Source organism: Pristiophorus japonicus, chromosome 17, assembly GCF_044704955.1.
Source record: "Pristiophorus japonicus isolate sPriJap1 chromosome 17, sPriJap1.hap1, whole genome shotgun sequence".
Taxonomy (NCBI): Eukaryota; Metazoa; Chordata; class Chondrichthyes; family Pristiophoridae; genus Pristiophorus; species Pristiophorus japonicus.
The window spans coordinates 49,432,290-49,449,637 of record NC_091993.1 but is presented as its reverse complement, the minus strand read 5'-3'; the positions used below and the strand labels follow the sequence as shown (position 1 = coordinate 49,449,637).

Sequence of the window (17,348 nt, the reverse complement as noted above, 5' to 3'; positions counted from 1 at the left end):
ATCCCCCTCACAACTTGCTTTCCCACCCATCTTTGTATCAGCAAACTTGGCTACATTACACTAGGTCCCTTCATCCAAGTCATTAATATAGATTGTAAATAGTTGAGGCCCCAGCACTGATCCCTGTGGCACCCCATCAGTTACAATTAGCCAACCAGAAAATAACCCATTTATCCCGACTCTGTTAGTTAGCCTATCCTCTATCCACGCGAATATATTACCCCAACCCTGTGAGCTCTTATCTTGTGTCGTAACCTTTTATGTGGCACCTTATTGAATGCTTTCTGGAAATCTAAATACACCACATCCACTGGTTCCCCCGTAATCCCCCCTGCTTGTTACATCCTCAAAGGACTCCAGCAAATTTGTCAAACATGATTTCCCTTTCATAAAACCATGCTGACTCTGCTTGACTGCATTATGATTTTCTAAATGTTCTGCTACTGCTTCCTTAATGATGGACTCCAGAATTTTCCCAGTGACAGATGTTAGGCTAACTGGTCTATAGTTTCAAGCTTTTTGTCTGCCTCTTTTAAAAAAAAAAAATAGGGGCGTTACATTTGCAGTTTTCCAGTCTGCTGGGTCCTCTCCAGAATCCAGGGAATGTTGGTAGATTACAACCAATGCATCCACTACCTCTGTAGCCACTTCTTTTAAAACCCTAGGATGCAGGCCATCAGGTCCAGGGGACTTGTCCACCTTTAGCCCCATTAGTTTGCCTAGTACTTTTTCTCTAGTGATTGTTTTATGTACCACCCCCCCCACCCCAATAGCCCCTTTGATTATCAATTATTGGGATGCTTTTAGTCTCTTCTACCTGAAGACCAATACAAAATATTTGTTCAGAGTCTCCGCCATTTTGTTTCCTATTATTAATTCCCCAGTCTCATCCTCCAGGGGACCAAAGTTTACTTTAGCTGCTCATTTCCTTTTTATATACCTATAAAAGCTGTGTCTAGTTTTATATTTCTTGCTAGTTTACTCTCATAATCCATCTTCTCTTTCATTTTTTTTTTTAAGTCGTCCTTTACTGGTTTCTAAAAGTTTCCCAATCCTCTGCCCTTCCACTATTCTTCGCAACATTGTATGCCTTTGTTTTCAATTTGATACCATCCTTTACTTCCTTAGTTAGCCACAGATGGTTCATCCTTGTCTTAGAGTCTTTCTTTCTTTCTCACTGGAATATATCTGCTGAGAGTTATGAAATATCTCCTTAAATGTTTGTCACTGGTTTTCTACAGTCTTACCCTTTAAATATATTTTCCCAGTCCATTTTAACCAACTCTGCCTTCATACCTTTGTAATTGTCTTTATTTAAGTTCAGGACACTAGTTTGAAACCTAGCTTTCTCACCCTCAAACTGAATCTGAAATTCTACCATGCTATGATCACTGTTCCCAAAAGGATCCCTTCACTACAAGATCATTAATTAATCCAGACTCGTTACACATTACCAGAACAAAAATAGTCTGCTCCCTGCTTGGTTCCACAACGTATTGTTCCAAGAAACCATCCCGCATACACTCTATGAACTCTTCCTCAAGGCGCCCTTTGCCAATTTGATTTGTCCAATCAATAAGATTAAAATTGCCCATGATTATTGCCGTATCTGTCTTAGAAGTCTCCATTATTTCTTGATTTATACTCTGTCCGACAGTGTAGCTACTGTTTGGGGGCATGTAGACCACTCCCACCAGTGACTTCTTTTCCTTATTATTTCTTATCTCCACCTAAACTGATTCTGTGTAAGGATAGATGGGAGACTCATAACCCATTCCTTGCAGAGAAGTGAGGCAACATAAAATGCTACCATCCTAACCACAGCATGGACACACATCACACCCCTGAACAGTGATTCCACCAGATGTCAATGCAGAGCTTCAGCAGCTGCCGCTTGCTCTCTAACTCAACTATGTTCGGCATATCTCCTGAAAACTGGAGATATGACTCGCCAAGAAAGCACTCAGCAGCACGGGCAGCACCAACAATATCGCTTGCAACAATCTGAACCACAATTCTTTCAGAAAAGCCGTACAGGCACTTCCAGATTGCCCCTTCAATGCCATCCAACAGCTCACTGACAAACACACTGAAAAGGATCAGAGACGAATGGGTTCAGAGAGTCTCCCATCCACCCTTACAATCATTGGAGCACATATTCTGTGCAAATTACAAGATTCAGCTATTTTCATTCACAGCTTTTAAATTTTTCATGTGGGCTGCATGGGATTGATTGAAGGCTGTTCAAAGAGCAACCAAATAGGTTTTTCCTGAGCCTGAGGATATTCCATTACGTTGTATAAACCACATCCTGCCCTACACATTGCCCACAAGAACCTGTCCGCTTTGGATTACTTGACAGGACTTCACAACATCTGATATCTCTATCACAATAATCTGAAGATCTATGTTAACTGCCACTGATATCAGCCAAATGCCTTGATGGGTTTTGCTCTCAGCAGGGTCCCTCTTCTTGTGGATAGAAACCACAGGTGTGCCACAAAACTCGAGGACATGCGCATTGCAAATGGAGCCCGGTTCCAGAATCCGACTGTAAACAACAGAGACAACTATTTTTGCCCACAAGCAATGCCACAATCAATCACAATGTTTGTGTCTCATGGTAAAATGCTCCAGTTATTATATACTGCATCCTCTTCATACTCACCATCACCAAAATCTGAACCAGAATCAGCGAGGCAACACATTTCATTGCCATGTGAGACAACAGCTTGTCCGGGCAGCCAAACAGGAGGATCTGGGGAGAGAATACATCACTGATCATCAGAATTGCCAAAGAGCACAGCAATTTATCACAATAAAACCCAAGTATGCTACATACATGAAGGTTGTGGAATAATTCAGTTGCTTTACATATGCTTTTGACATTTTGATTCTGGGCTTAATTAACTTTTACTGAATATTTGACATAGATGGGATCACTTTTTTTGAAAAAGTATTTATTTTGATTTTCTCCAGTCTCCCTGACTCGGGCTGGGCTGGCTGCCCGCCCCCCGACCAGTTCTCCCCCACCACGAGCCAGGGCCAGTTACCCACCCCCCCAACCCGAGGCCAGTTTCATGATGCTAAAAAGGGTGAAGAAAATGGCCGTCTGAAGGAAAATGGATGTCAGGCATGTTGTGATGGAGGAGGGAGGGGACAGGGAGTTACAGCCTGTACCAGCCTAGGCTGCAAGTCCATCTCAGCAGAGTGAACTATCTAAACGATGATCACTGTCTGAAGATTTTGGCTCAGCAGAATCACTGACTGCGGTTAAGTGTTCACATATCACAAGCCATTCACCAGGGAAGAACATCACTGGCCTTAGCTTTCATTCCACAAGGACCTTCCAGAGCCCTGCAGTGGTCATCTCACACTCCAGCCACTTAGCCATGCACCACTCCATTAAGGAGGTAACTGAAGACCTGTATCACCATGTGCCTGCTACACACACCTGCAAGTGAGCACTGTGTTTGGACATATTTACAGTCATAGAACTGCTACCATCCCGGAATAGTGCATAGTGCACGTTTTGTTAGTTTGGATTTTGGACAAACTGCCGCCTTATTTTCAGCAGAATGAAACAATGACAGACTGCAAGATAAGTTTTTTTTTTAAGTTCCCCGGTGCTAATATGGACACATTTAGTGTGCGTGTTGCTGCTGGGCTTGCCTCATGTTGTGAATCTCTCCACGCTGATTTACTGAGGGACTCGGGGATACAATGCATTAAAATGGAATGTGCTGAAGGTTACAGCACAAAATGAGGGAAGTTTAAAAATTGCAACATATTGGGCACAGACCACACAAACAGAGATACTTTAAAGTTACAAAGAAACAAAAAATAGGGAAGATTGGAATTCATACAAATACAACCGAGGATGGCTAAAGACAGGATTAGAAAAAGTGACAAAGACAAATGACAGAGGGCAGCAGAGAGTCAAAGAGGCAGGGATTCCTGATTCCTACATCTAAGACTTGTGTTACTTGGTCAGTAGCACACAAACATTTATCCACTGAGCCATCCAGGTAACACCTCTCCCGGCACAGGCCGAATAGGAATATGATTTTGGAACGATCCTTGGTTGTATCCTGAAAAGATCACATGGATGAACTTCAACAATTATACATCCCTATCTGGAGTAAAAATAAAACAGGGAAGGTGGCTCAACCCTGGCTAACAAGGGAAATTAAGGATAGTGTTAAATCCAAGGAAGAGGCATATAAATTGGCCAGAAAAAGCAGCAAACCTGAGCACTGGGAGAAATTTCGAATTCAGCAGAGGAGGACAAAGGGTTCAATTAAGAGGGGGAAAATAGAGTATGAGAGGAAGCTTGGGGGAACATAAAAACTGACTGCAAAAGTTTCTATAGATATGTGAAGAGAAAAAGATTCGTGAAACATAGAAAATAGGTGCAGGAGTAGGCCATTCGGTCCTTCGAGCCTGCACCGCCATTCAATAAGATCATGGTGAAGACAAACGTAGGTCCCTTGCAGTCAGATTCAGGTGAATTTATAAATGGGGAACAAAGAAATGGCAGACCAGTTGAACAAACACTTAGATTCTGTCTTCATGAAGGAAAACACAAATAACCTTCCGGAAGTACGAGTGGACCGAGAGTCTAGTGAGAAGGAGGAACTGAAGGATATCCTTAATAGGCAGGAAATTGTGTTAGGGAAATTGATGGGATTGAAGGCCGATAAATCCCCAGGTCCTGATATTCAGCATCCCAGAGTACTTAAGGAAGTGGCCTTAGAAATAGTGGACGCATTGGTGATCATTTTCTAACAGTCCATCGACTCGATCAGTTCCTATGGACTGGAGGGTAGCTAATGTAACACCACTTTTTAAAAAAGGAGGGAGAGAAAACGGGTAATTATAGACCGGCTAGCCTGACATTAGTTGTGGGGAAAATGTTGGAATCAATCATTAAAGATGAAATAACGGCGCATTTGGAAAACAGCGACAGGATCGGTCCAAGACAACATGGATTTATGAAAGGGAAATCATGCTGGACAAATTTTCTGGAATTTGAGGATGTAACTAGTAGAGTGGACAAGTGAGAACCAATGGATGTGGTGTATTTGGACTTTCAAAAGGCTTTTGACAAGGTCCCACACAAGAGATTGGTGTGTAAAATTAAAGCACATGGTATTGGGGGTAATGTACAGACATGGATAGAGAACTGGTTGGCAGACAGGAAGCAGAGTCGGGATAAACGGGTCCTTATCAGAATGGCAGGCAGTGACTAGTGGGGTGCCGCAGGGCTCAGTGCTGGGACCCCAGCTTTTTACAATATACATTCATGATTTGGATGAAGGAATTGAGTGCAATATCTCCAAGTTTGCAGATTACACTAAACTGGGTGGCTGTGTGAGCTGTGAGGAGGACGCTAAGAGGCTGCAGGGTGACTTGGACAGGTTAGGTGAGTGGGCAAATGCATGGCAGATGCAGTATAATGTGGATAAATGTACGGTTATCTACTTTGGTGGCAAAAACACGAAGGCAGAATATTATCTGAACGGCGGCAGATTAGGAAACGGGAAGGTGCAACGAGACCTGGGTGTCATGGTACATCAGTCATTGAAAATTGGCATGCAGGTACAGTAGGCGGTGAAAGCGGCAAATGGTATGTTGGCCTTTATAGCTAGGGGTTTTGAGTATAGGAGCAGGGAGGTCTTACTGCAGTTGTACTGGACCTTGGTGAGGCCTCACCTGGAATAGTGTGTTCAGTTTTGGTCTCCTAATCTGAGGAAGGACATTCTTGCTATTGAGGGAGTGCAGTGAAGGTTCACCAGACTGATTCCCAGGATGGCTGGGCTGACATATGAGGAGAGACTGGATCAACTGGGCCTTTATTCACTGGAGTTTAGAAGGATGAGAGGGGATCTCATGGAAACATAAAATTCTGACGAGACTGGACAGGTTAGATGCAGGAAGAATGTTTCCGATGTTGGGGAAGTCCAGAACCAGGGGACACAGTCAAAGGATAAGGGGTAAGCCATTTAGGACTGAGATGAGGAGAAACTTCTTTACTCAAGAGTTATTAACCTGTGGAATTCCCAACTGCAGAGAGTTGTTGATGCCAGTTCATTATATCTATTCAAGAGGGAGCTAGATATGGCCCTTATGGCTAAAGGGATCAAGGAGTATGGAGAGAAAGCAGGAAAGGGGTACTGAGGGAATGATCAGCCATGATCTTATTGAATGGTGGTGCAGGCTCGAAGGGCCAAATGGCCTACTCCTGCACCTATTTTCTATGTTTTTAAAACACCTGGCCAGAGTGAAGTAGTTGCCAATAAGGCAAATGGGATATTGGGTTTTATATTATAAGTCAAAGTAATGCGTACAGATTAATGATGTCAGTTCTGTAGTCTGGCATACAGCGTGGAGCATTTGACCTGAAATATAGATGCATCATCAGAACATAAGAAATAGCGGGAGTAGGCCATTCAGCCCCTCGAGCCTGCTAAATCATGGCTGATCTTCTACCACAACTCCACTTTTCCGCCCTACCCCCATATCCCTTGATTCCCTTAAATCAAAAATCTATCAATCTCTGTCTTGAATATACTCAAAGACTGAGCCTCCACAGCCCTCTGGAGTAGAGAATTCCAAAGATTCACCACCCTCCCTGTGAAGAAATGTGTCCTCATCTCAATCCTAAATCATTTTCCAACAGTCCATCGACTCTGGATCAGTTCCTATGGACTGGAGGGTAGCTAATGTAACGCCACTTTTTAAAAAAGGAGGGAGAGAGAAAACGGGTAATTATAGACCGGCTAGCCTGACATTAGTTGTGGGGAAAATGTTGGAATCAATCATTAAAGATGAAATAACGGCGCATTTGGAAAGCAGCGACAGGATTGGTCCAAGTCAGCATGGATTTATGAAAGGGAAATCATGCTTGATAAATTTTCTGGAATTTATTGAGGATGTAACTAGTAGAGTGGACAAGAGAGAACCAGTGGATGTGGTGTATTTGGACTTTCAAAAGTCTTTTGACAAGGTCCCACACAAGTGATTGGTGTGCAAAATTAAAGCACATGGTATTGGGGGTAATGTATTGGCGTGGATAGAGAACTGGTTGGCAGACAGGAAGCAGAGAGTTGGGATAAACAGCTTTATAAACGTATCCTGTCACCTTCAAAGATTTGTGCATCTGAACCCCCAGTTCTCTCTGTACCTGCACTCCTTTTAAATTTGTACCATTTATTACTGTCACTCCTCACGGGGGAGTTCCTTCCACAACACATCACTTCAGATTTCTCTCCGTTACATTTCATCTGCCATATCCTCCTCACTACATCTTCAACCTTTGTATCATCTACAAACTTTGAAATGATATCTCCTATACCCACGTCCAGGTCATTCATGTGTATGAAAAAGAGGGCGAGGTGCTTGAATGAAGAAGCGGTAGCCAAGGAGTAAGGGAAAATGCTGAGATAGCCCCAACAATGAGAGGCACACTGTTTGCACAAGAGCTCAAGTGGGGTATGTGGGAGATCAATTGTTTACACGGTCAGTATCCCAGTGATTTCATTTCCTGCATTGGATACTTTTTCTCCTGCCCTGTTTCTCCATACTCCTTTATGCAGCTACAATGCCTCTATCTGCCTCCAATGCTTTTGCTCTGGGGTCAGGGTCGTGCTTAGTCAACTTACCTTCTGCCTTCCTTGTTCGATTTCCTTCTTCAGTCAGATTCTGGTGATTGTGTAGACCTAGCGTAGCCCCCAGTTGGAGTGTGAGAGATGCTGTATTATGTGCAGCTGTCGAGTGCAATCAATGGGAACAGGACAGAGGCAGAAGTTGTGTCCTGCCATTGTAGCAGTGTAGCTCAGGATTCTGTTTCTCCACTGCAAAGACTGAATATAGTCCATATTGAGTTTATCACTTTCAGATATATTTCAGTCTCTCCTCCACCTCTATCTAAATGTGTCCACATTTCTTTTCTTCAATATGTAACTACCTTCTCTGAAGAATCTGCCCCAGCCCTGAAATTATGATAATTGACAATTTTGGAGTTGGTGACCCATGCCAGTACCAAGGGGAACCTATCCTGGCCACAAATTGTGAGGTACTGCCTCCACTGATGAATAGGCTCCCACCATCTGGAAAATGGGTATTGGGAAATAATGCAAAATTGTGACTTTCATATTTAAATACTTTGTTGTTAGCCCCTTTTTAAGGAGGATGATCCTCTGACAGCACCTTTCAACACCACCCCCTGCCCTTGGCAAAGCCCCCGCCGCTCCCCACCCCTCGTCAAAATCCACCCCCCCCCCCCCACACCTGTGGTGAAGCCCCCCCCACCCTCTGGCGAAGACCCACCCCCACAAGTGGTGAAGCCCCATGAATGCCAATCTACGAAACTCTCAAAAGCTGACAGTCCCAAATATTGCTTACAACTATTTTAAAAAGGATGCCCTGCCCTGCCTGCTGTTCATTCCCTGATGCGTGTCTTACTATTGGCACCCACACGTCCCCAACCTCTCGCATTCTCTGTACCCTTTCACTTCTTGCTCTATGTTCACTTTTCAGCCACTGACCCTTCTTTAGCCCTGAACCCTTTCTCCATTCGCACCATCTTGTCAGATTTTCCTCACTTTGCCCTTGCCTCCTTTACATTTCCTCTTCCTCTCCCCTCCCCTTCTTGTGTCAGCTGTGGCTCAGTGCGCAGCACACTTGCCTTTGAGTCAGAAGGTTGTGGGTTCAAGTCCCACTCCAGGGACTTGAGCACATAAATCTAGGCTGACACTCCAGTGCAGTGCTGCACTGTTGGAGGTGCTGTCTTTCAGATGAGATGTTAAAACAAGGCCCAGTTTGCTCTCTCAAGTGGATGTAAAACATCCCATGGCACTATTTCGAAGAGCGGGGGAGTTATCCCCAGTATCCTGGACAATATTTATCCCTCAATCAACGTATCAAAAATAGAGTTTATCTGGTCATTATCACATTGCTGTTTGTGGGAGCTTTCTGTGCGCAAATTGGCTGCCACGTTTCCTTCATTACAACAGAGATGACACTCCAAAATTACTTCATTGGCTGTAAAGCGCTTTGAGATGGCTGGTCGTCGTGAAGGGCGCTATATAAATCCAAGTCTGTCTTTTATCCCCTCCTCTGTGGAAATGTATTTTTATCCAAGCTGTACCACACTGTAGTTTTGTGCCCTTTTTAATACAACACAAAATGGAGTCCTGGTCCTTCCAGGAATTTGTGCAACAAGCAGTCGGTTTGCATAAACAGCTAAACCTGGCTTGAAATGGCTGATAGCCACCAGACAGCTGGGAGGCAAGTCCTGCTGAGACAAGTACCCCCCCCATGGTGCTCTCCTATTGTCTATACGACACCAGTTCCACTCCACTCCACCCCACCCTTTTCTAAGTACTCAAACCACCAGCCATTATCTCTTGTACAGATCTCATCCATTTGATGCAAAAAGATAACTGACCAGGAAACTGGACAATCCTGACACAATGCAAGGCTGGTAATAGCTCATTACCACACTCTCATCGAGTAATGGCTGTCTGGCCAACTAATAACCCTGACAAAAGGAAATATCTGGAAACCATGTCAGGACAAGGATGTAGTAATTAATTCTTTATCTGTATTCACTGACTGCGAGACAGAGCCAATACACAGGGAGAGGCCATAACTTGGGTTTTACTGTATAAATATCTCGCGAAATTGTACCATTGGGAAGGTGTTCACTTCGCCATTGACGGAGTATGACCTTTCCCTTGCTAAGTAAATTAAAGAAACTTCTGCTGGAGCTGAAGGTGTCTGAGTCGTTTATCGGAGGTCGAGATTTCGACACCTCCGACTTGTTGACTTCTTGCCCTCACTCAAAGTTGACTTGCACGTCAACTTCTTCACCTCCCTTAACCCTACCATCCCCAAAGCCTTTCCACCTCAAATGTTTTGATCATGTCCCTGTATTGCTCACCATCCACATATCCTGCCCATCTCCAGCCCTACTATACTCATTGGCTGCACCTGTAAAAAAAAAATAGATTTCCCACCCGCTTTCCCTCCAATAACACACTCTCCAACTCTCGTTCCACTGTCCACCCACAATGACACTGCTCCTCACCCGAAGTTATGCATGGTCTCCCATTCATGCGGTTCTCTGTATAGTACTCACCTCAGTACCCTCAAATTTGAGTGCCACACTTGGCGCATGATGGCCTGGTTGGACGACAGATCTGGCTTGGCCATCTCAAATATATCTCCCAGTCCTCCGGCTGCTCCAGGATCATGATGGAAGGCAAGAACAAAACCAAACTTCTCTTCCCAACAATTCTCACTGGGGCACTGACTCTCATTGGTGCAGGAAACATGCACAATTCATGCTGCCTGCTCATTATAATGATTGGAACGCTGAGCTCAGCACTAAACACATCATGACTGCTGTTAGGATACTACGCATTCACCATCTTGATGTGCTGGGTGTGGTCGTACACCAACTGCACTTTAAGTGAGTGGTAGCCTTTGTAGTACATCAAGCCTTGAGGTGATGAGCGTATGTATTAGAGTTTCAGTGGAAAGAAGGGAGATCGGGACGGTGGTAGAAGATCGTAGTTTTAGTAAAAGAATGGATCTTTGCTGGGGTGGAGCGGGAGAAGGGAGTCGAGGTTGGGATCAAGCAGGATGTCAATGTCTCACACGCCCCAACTCATCGAGATTGCGAGGGAGGTTAATGGATTCAAAGCCAAAAATAACCACATGCACGGAGCTCTCCCTTGACGGGCAAAGTGAGTGTGACAACCTACAAGGGTCGCAGATCGGTAGTGTAATCTAACCCCAGCCTAAAGCAAGTAGCCCCACTCAGAAACAACACATACAAAATTGAACACAATCTTTCAAATCAGGAATAGTGCAAGCAATGAAAATACATAGCATAACCTTACTTGGGAGTACTGTGGACAGTTCTAATCTCCATATTACAAAAAGAATATAGAGGCACTGGAGAAGGTGCAAAAAGATTTACAAGGATGATCCCAGAACTGAGAGGGTACAACTATCATAAGAGACTAACAGACTGGGGCTCTTTTCATTTGAAAAAGACTAAGAGGTGACCTGATAAATGTCTTCAAAATTATGAAGGGGTTTAATAGGGTAGATGGAGAAGAAATGTTTCTCCCAGGCTGTTGAGCAAAGCAAAAGAGGAAATAGCAGAGGCCTTGACCATCATTGTCCAGTCTTCTTTGGATTTGGGCATGGTGCCTGAGGACTGCTAAGAAGGGAGAAAGGAATAGGCCGAGTAATTACAGATCAGTCAGCCTAATCTCAGTGATTATTGGAAAAAATCTTGAAAGACAGGATAAATCTACATTTGGAAAGGCAAGGATTAATGAGGGACAGCCAGTACGGATTTGTTAAGGGAAGATAGTGTTTGACTAACCTGATTGAATTTTTTGAGGAGGTAACCAAGAGAGTCAATGAGGGTAGTGCATACAATGTACTGTATATGGACTTTAACAAGGCTTTTGAGAAGGTCCCACATGGTAGACTAATCACAAAGGTTAAAGCCCATGGGATCCAGGGCAAAGTGGCATGTTGGATCCAAAATTGGCTCAGAGGTAGGAAGCAAAGGGTAAATGTTAATGGCTGTTTTTGTGACTGGAATGATGCTTCCAGTGGGGTTCCGCAGGGCTCAGTACTGGGTCCCTTGCTTTTTGTGGTATATATCAATGATCTAGATTTGACTATCAGGAGTATGATTAAGAAGTTTGTAGATGACACTAAAATTGGCTGCGTGATTGATAATGAAGAGGAAAGTCATGGACTGCAGGAGGATATCAATCTACTGGTCAGGTGGGCAGAGCAGTGGCAAATGGAATTTAATTCAGAGAAGTGCGAGGTGATGCAGTTTGGGAGGGCTAATAAGAAAAGGATATACACATTAAGCGGTAGGCCACTTTAGCGTAGATGAACAAAGGGACCTTGGAGTGCTTGTCCACAGATCCCTGAAAGTAACAGGTCAGGTGGATAAGGTGGTTAAGAAAGCATACGGAATACAAGAGCAGGGAGGTTATGCTTAAATTGTATCCTACTCTGGTTAGGCCACAGTTGGAGTACTGCGTGCAGTTCTGGTCGCCGTATTATAGAAATGACATAATTGCACCAGAGAGGGTGCAGAGGAGATTTACTCGGATGCTGTCTAGAATAGAGAATCTTAGCTATGAGGACAGATTGGATAGGCTGGGTTTGTTCTCATTGGAAGAGAAGGCTGAGAGGAGACCTCACTGAGGTGTACAAAATTTTGATAGGCCTGGATATAGTGGATAGCAAGGACCTATTTCCATTGGTGGAGGGGTCAATTACGAGGGGGCATAGTTTTAAGGTGGTTGGTGGAAGGTTCAGAGGGGATTTGAGGGGAAGCTTCTTCACGCAGAGGGTTGTGGGGGTCTGGAACTCACTGCCTGGAAGGTTGGTGGATGCAGAAGCCACATTTAAAAAGGTGCTTGGATGGGCACTGAAAGTGCCGTAACCTGCAGGGTTACGGACCTAGAGCTGGTAAGTGGGATTAGACTGGATAACCTCTTGTTGGCTGGCGCAGATACGATGGTAAGTACTGCAGCGAATCGAACACAGCCAGGGTGATCTCCTGGACGGGCTGAAGAGGAATTTTGTCCAGATTTTTCCCCCCCAATTGGCCTGGGTTTTTAATCTGGGTTTTTGCCTCCTTGCCTCTCTCAGGAGATGACATGGCTCCATTTGGGATGGAGTGTAGAATGTTTCGGTGCAAGGGGTGTCGCAGTTGTGTGAGGTGGATTGGTTGGGCCGGATGTTCTTTACCTGTCCGCCATTGTTCATAGGTTTATATGTAACCTTCAGGGCTGCTGACTGAGGGCCGCGTGGCTCTGTCGGCCGGTGCGGACACTATGGGCCGAAATGGTCTCCTTCTGTGCTGTAGATTTCTATGTTTGTGAGGGAGTCCAAAACTAGGGGTCATAAATATAACATGGTAACTAATAAATCGGATAATGAATTCAGGAGAAACTTCTTTACTCAGTGGTTAGAATGTGGAACTTTCTACCACAATGAGTGGTTCTGGTGCGCAGCATTGATGCATTTAAGGGGAAACTAGATAAGTACATGACAAAGAAAAGAATAGGATTATGTTGATATGGTGAGCTGAAGTAACTAGAGTGGTGTGGAGCATAAACATCAACATAAACTGGTTGGGCCAAGTGCCTTTTATGTGCTGTAAAGACATCATGATTATCAGAATACCCACCATACTCACCAGTTTAGATATAATCTCCATATCTTCTAATAGAATTCTTATAGCCTTAATGTATGTTTCTCCGACATCTTGATTCAGTACTTCAGAATGTACTTTAGAACTCATCATCTCAATCAGGGACATCTGAAGCAACAGGATTTCATTCTGACTTCCATTTGTTGTGGAGTGGCTATCAGGTAGCCTGCCATGACTATCCACAGACAATATGCTCCCATAGAAATTATAAGCCTGGTTACTTTTTTCAACAGATACATTGGTTTCCAGAGAAATGTTTGAATATTTCATGCATATATCGGGAGAAAGGAAAGCTGCCAGTTCCTGACTGTCCTTGCTGGGCCTCTCTCCAGCTAACAACTCCCTGTAGAGCTGATGAAGACATAGCCAGTATTTCCCCCTCATTCTGTATCATTGGATGGGCATCCCACAAACAGGATTCAGGCTGGAACTTGGAACAGAAAAAACAATAATCATGGGATGTGTAACATCAAACTGGGGAAAGGTGTTGAAGTCACACAAGGATAGGTGCTTGGACTTGTTATTTTTGAACGACATTTGGATGTCCAAATAAAATATGAAAGCTTGTCAAATTTGCTGATACTCAAATAGGGAGAGTATTGCCAAAAAAAGATACAGCAAAAGATTTATAAGAACATAAGAAATAGGAGCAATACTCAACCACCTCGAAGTCTGCTCCGCCATTCAATAAGAACATGGCTGATCCGATCATGGACTCAGCTCCACTTCCCCGCCCGCTCCCCATTACCCCTTATATCAGAATTCAGGTGATCTATGCATTATAGCAAAAAGCTGGTAAATATAATTTAACACTGGAAAATGTGTTGTACATTAGTGGAATTAAATTAGCACAGGGAGAGGTGGGGGGGAGGGGGCTGAGAGAGGGAGGGGGCTGGGGGCGGAAAGAGGGAGGGTGCTGGGGGCGGGGGTTGGTGGGAGAAGGGGACTGGGGTGGGAGAAGGGGGCTGAGGTAGGGGGAAGAAAGCGGCTTCAGGCGGCCTAACCGATTTGTGTTGATGGAGCGGCAGATCAGCAAAAAAAACACAGGGACTGACTCACGGTCAGAGCGCCGGTATGCTCAGCGCAACCATTCCGCCAGGGCCACACTCGCCTCCGCCTTCCGCTCCCCGGGGTGACAAACCTCAACAGCGGCCAGCTCTGCACATGCGCTCTCCCCAAGTTGCACACGCGCACCATGCGGCGATTCAAATGGATCTGGCGCCAACTGCCAGTGGATGGGGGAGGAGCTATGAGGAGAGAGGGAGGAGCCAGGGGATGGGGGAAAAACGAATGTAGAAATGTGGAGGAGGGGCAGAGAAAGTCAAAGAATGCTGTAGAGGGGATAAAATTTGTATTTTTTGTGCCCTCAAAAAAAACAAGGGGGCATTTGTTTGAAAGTTTTTGGAGTGTGACCCCCCTTTAACCAGGAAGCACTTTATTCTTGTTTGCAACAAAATAGTTGTGGAGGAGGGGAGAGGTTACTCGAAGCACGGGCAAGAGGTGAAGTGAGCGACAGGGGATGTGGGGGGTTTATTTATTTTTAGTCGATGAGCTACATTTGCTTTGTGCTGGTGTATAAATATAGAATGTCTCCAATATGTGGGTTTCTCACTGGGCAATTGCACTTCCAACTCCATCCCAGAGTGAATGTAATTCTTTGAGCTTCCTGTTGTACATCAGGTGAAGCCTTCCTCCTGCACTAATTTTACCCCTGTGAACCTGTGTTCAGTTAAACCTACCCCATCAGTGTTCAAATACTTTACCCAGAGTAAGACTTCTCAAGAGTTACAGATAGAAGTTGTGCCTTCATGTGTTTTAATGTTCCTTGTGGACAAACTTATACACTGGTATGATTTTTAGGGCTGTTTAATGAAATGCTAACAGTAAATTTACTTGGCCCCTGTGATCGATATTTAAACACCCTCCAACCTCAGGAAAATGTTCTGTATGCTGATCCAAATTAAAATGTATTCCAAATCTGCCAGGAACATGGCTTTTCTTCCTGCAAAGATGATAGTCTTTAAAAGAGCACCTCATGCAAGTTAGGGAACTCTTATTTCTTAGTGGGACTGGGGATCAGGGTGACTGCTGTGGGGACAGTCCAGTAGAGGCTCTGCTTCACAATCTGGCGCTCCTGGGAACTGGGAAATGCTAAGTCGGCTTAGAGGGAGAGCAAAGCACCTTGCAAACAGGAGGTGGTGGTACTGAATCAAAAGTAAAAAAATACAGTAAGTGTAGATAGGTATAGTTCAGATAAAAGCAAGCAGCTTATGAAATGTTAGGAGGAAGTAATTACAGATGACTATACAGGATGATGCAAGATTTTTAATATTGTACTGATAGATCTTCTATAGCAATGGTCACAGTGAGTTGAAAGATTGTTTTAAAACAATAAGCAAAGCTTGTCATCCTCTGCAAATTTACACAAACCCCAAATTTGTTGTCCGACTATGGAATTGACCTGCCCTGGAATTCCCCAACCTTTCCTTTTACAAGTTTGAATTTTTTTAAATGCCCGCTATTAAGAAAAGCCATTGGAGATCTACTAATATATTAAAAGTTGTGCATCGAATGCGTGCTGTTTACCAAATTTACTTCCTGTAATATCGCCACGTTTGTCGTCACACTTCGCTGAGAGGCTCAAAGTAAAATGGCAGCAAATCAAAACTGAAGAGATGGGGACGGGCAAATCAAACATGATCAAAATGGCAAGAAAATTGTCAATGAGAAACTACGAAAGGCTGTAAGAAAATAACCAGGAGGGGTGTGGGGAGGTCGATGCCCCAAGCGGGCCCGAAGTGTCAGCGGGCCCTCGGTGGGCCGAGCGTCGGAGCGGCCCCAGCGGGTGGGTCGAGTGTCAGCGCGGCCACAAAATCAGGGTGGAGGTCGGCCACATCCTGCGCATGTGCCCCCGGCCACCAGAATCATGCCGGACGAGGGGTGGTGCCGGATAAGGGAGATCCAACCTGTATTTTATACACCATTTTTACTTAAAAAATGACGTGTATTTCACAAGTGCAGGGAATGAAAATGAGAATGCAAGACTTTAGATAAATGAACCAAAGCCTAAAGAGGATAAGACTGGGAACGATCGCATAGTTGTCCCTTTCGTGATTTTCGTGATCTCAAGAAGAACATGCATTGAACCAACCTCAGGAGCGAGCCCCGTAGTTCACCAATACATTCCTTTCCATTTCCCACACTGACCAACCCTCTGGCCTCTGAGTGAAAGTGTCAGTTAAAGTTGTGGCCCATCTTTACGGAAGGCTGTGTAAACGAGTTTCACATCAGGACCCTCACGAGCAGCAACCAGAGGAAGTTTCACAGTAACAGTGTGAGCTGAATTTAAACCCAGACCCCCAAACTGGTCCCCAGGTTAGTGCAATTCACTACAATCTCAGTCTGTAGGCTCATAATCATCATAGGCAGTCCCTCAGGGTCGAGAATGACTTGCTTCCACACTAAAAATGAGTACTCAGGTGACTGATGAACTCATTTTAAACGGTGGAAGATGCCTGTGCCTGAATTCTTTTTAACGTGGGCTGGCCGTTGCACACTAGCCACCACAGAGCAAGGGACAGAGGGGATCCAAGACCACTGGAGATCAGGCTTCGCCGTATGGGCCAATGCATACAGACTCATACTCCTTCTGTCCTCCTCCCTTGCTCCTTCCCACAGGACCTCTCTACGTGGAATTCACAATACGCAATGTGAGTCCGTAGGCTGTGGGGGACAGGGCGGGGGAGTCGAGCAGAGGAGGCAAAGCGGGGATGGACAGGAGAGGCGGGGGGAGATGGGGGGGGCAGGGTGTGGGGAATAGGGGGCTGGATGATAGGGGGTAGGGTGGGAGAGGGGGAATAGGACGGGGGAAGGGGGATAGGGTGGGGGAGGGGGATAGAAACATAGAAAATAGGTGCAGGAGTAGGACATTCGGCCCTTCGAGCCTGCGCCACCATTCAATAAAGTCATGGCTGATCATTCCCTCAGTACCCCTTTCCTGCTTTCTCTCCATACCCCTTGATCCCTTTAGCTGTAAGGGCCATCTCTAACTCCCTCTTGAATATATCCAATGAACTAGCAT

General features: G+C 44.8%; 1 protein-coding gene across 6 annotated transcripts in view; it reads right to left on the bottom strand.

The window, feature by feature from the left end:
* lins1 (lines homolog 1) overlaps positions 1-16,679 on the bottom strand; it is a 48,385-nt gene extending 31,706 nt beyond the window's left edge. Inside the window, exons 1-3 of one of the 6 annotated variants that reach the window (XM_070858709.1) lie at positions 16,419-16,679; positions 13,253-13,697; positions 2,669-2,758 (exon numbers count right to left, since the gene is read on the bottom strand). In XM_070858709.1, coding sequence (XP_070714810.1) covers positions 2,669-2,758; positions 13,253-13,651 — 489 coding nt within the window. In that variant the 5' untranslated portion in view covers positions 13,652-13,697; positions 16,419-16,679. Of the gene's footprint in view, positions 1-2,668; positions 2,759-10,144; positions 11,443-13,252; positions 13,698-14,326; positions 14,480-16,418 lie in introns of those variants that run through there. The other 5 variants (XM_070858710.1, XM_070858708.1, XM_070858711.1 and 2 more) reach the window with 5 other exon arrangements.
* Between the last annotated feature and the right edge of the window lie 669 nt (positions 16,680-17,348).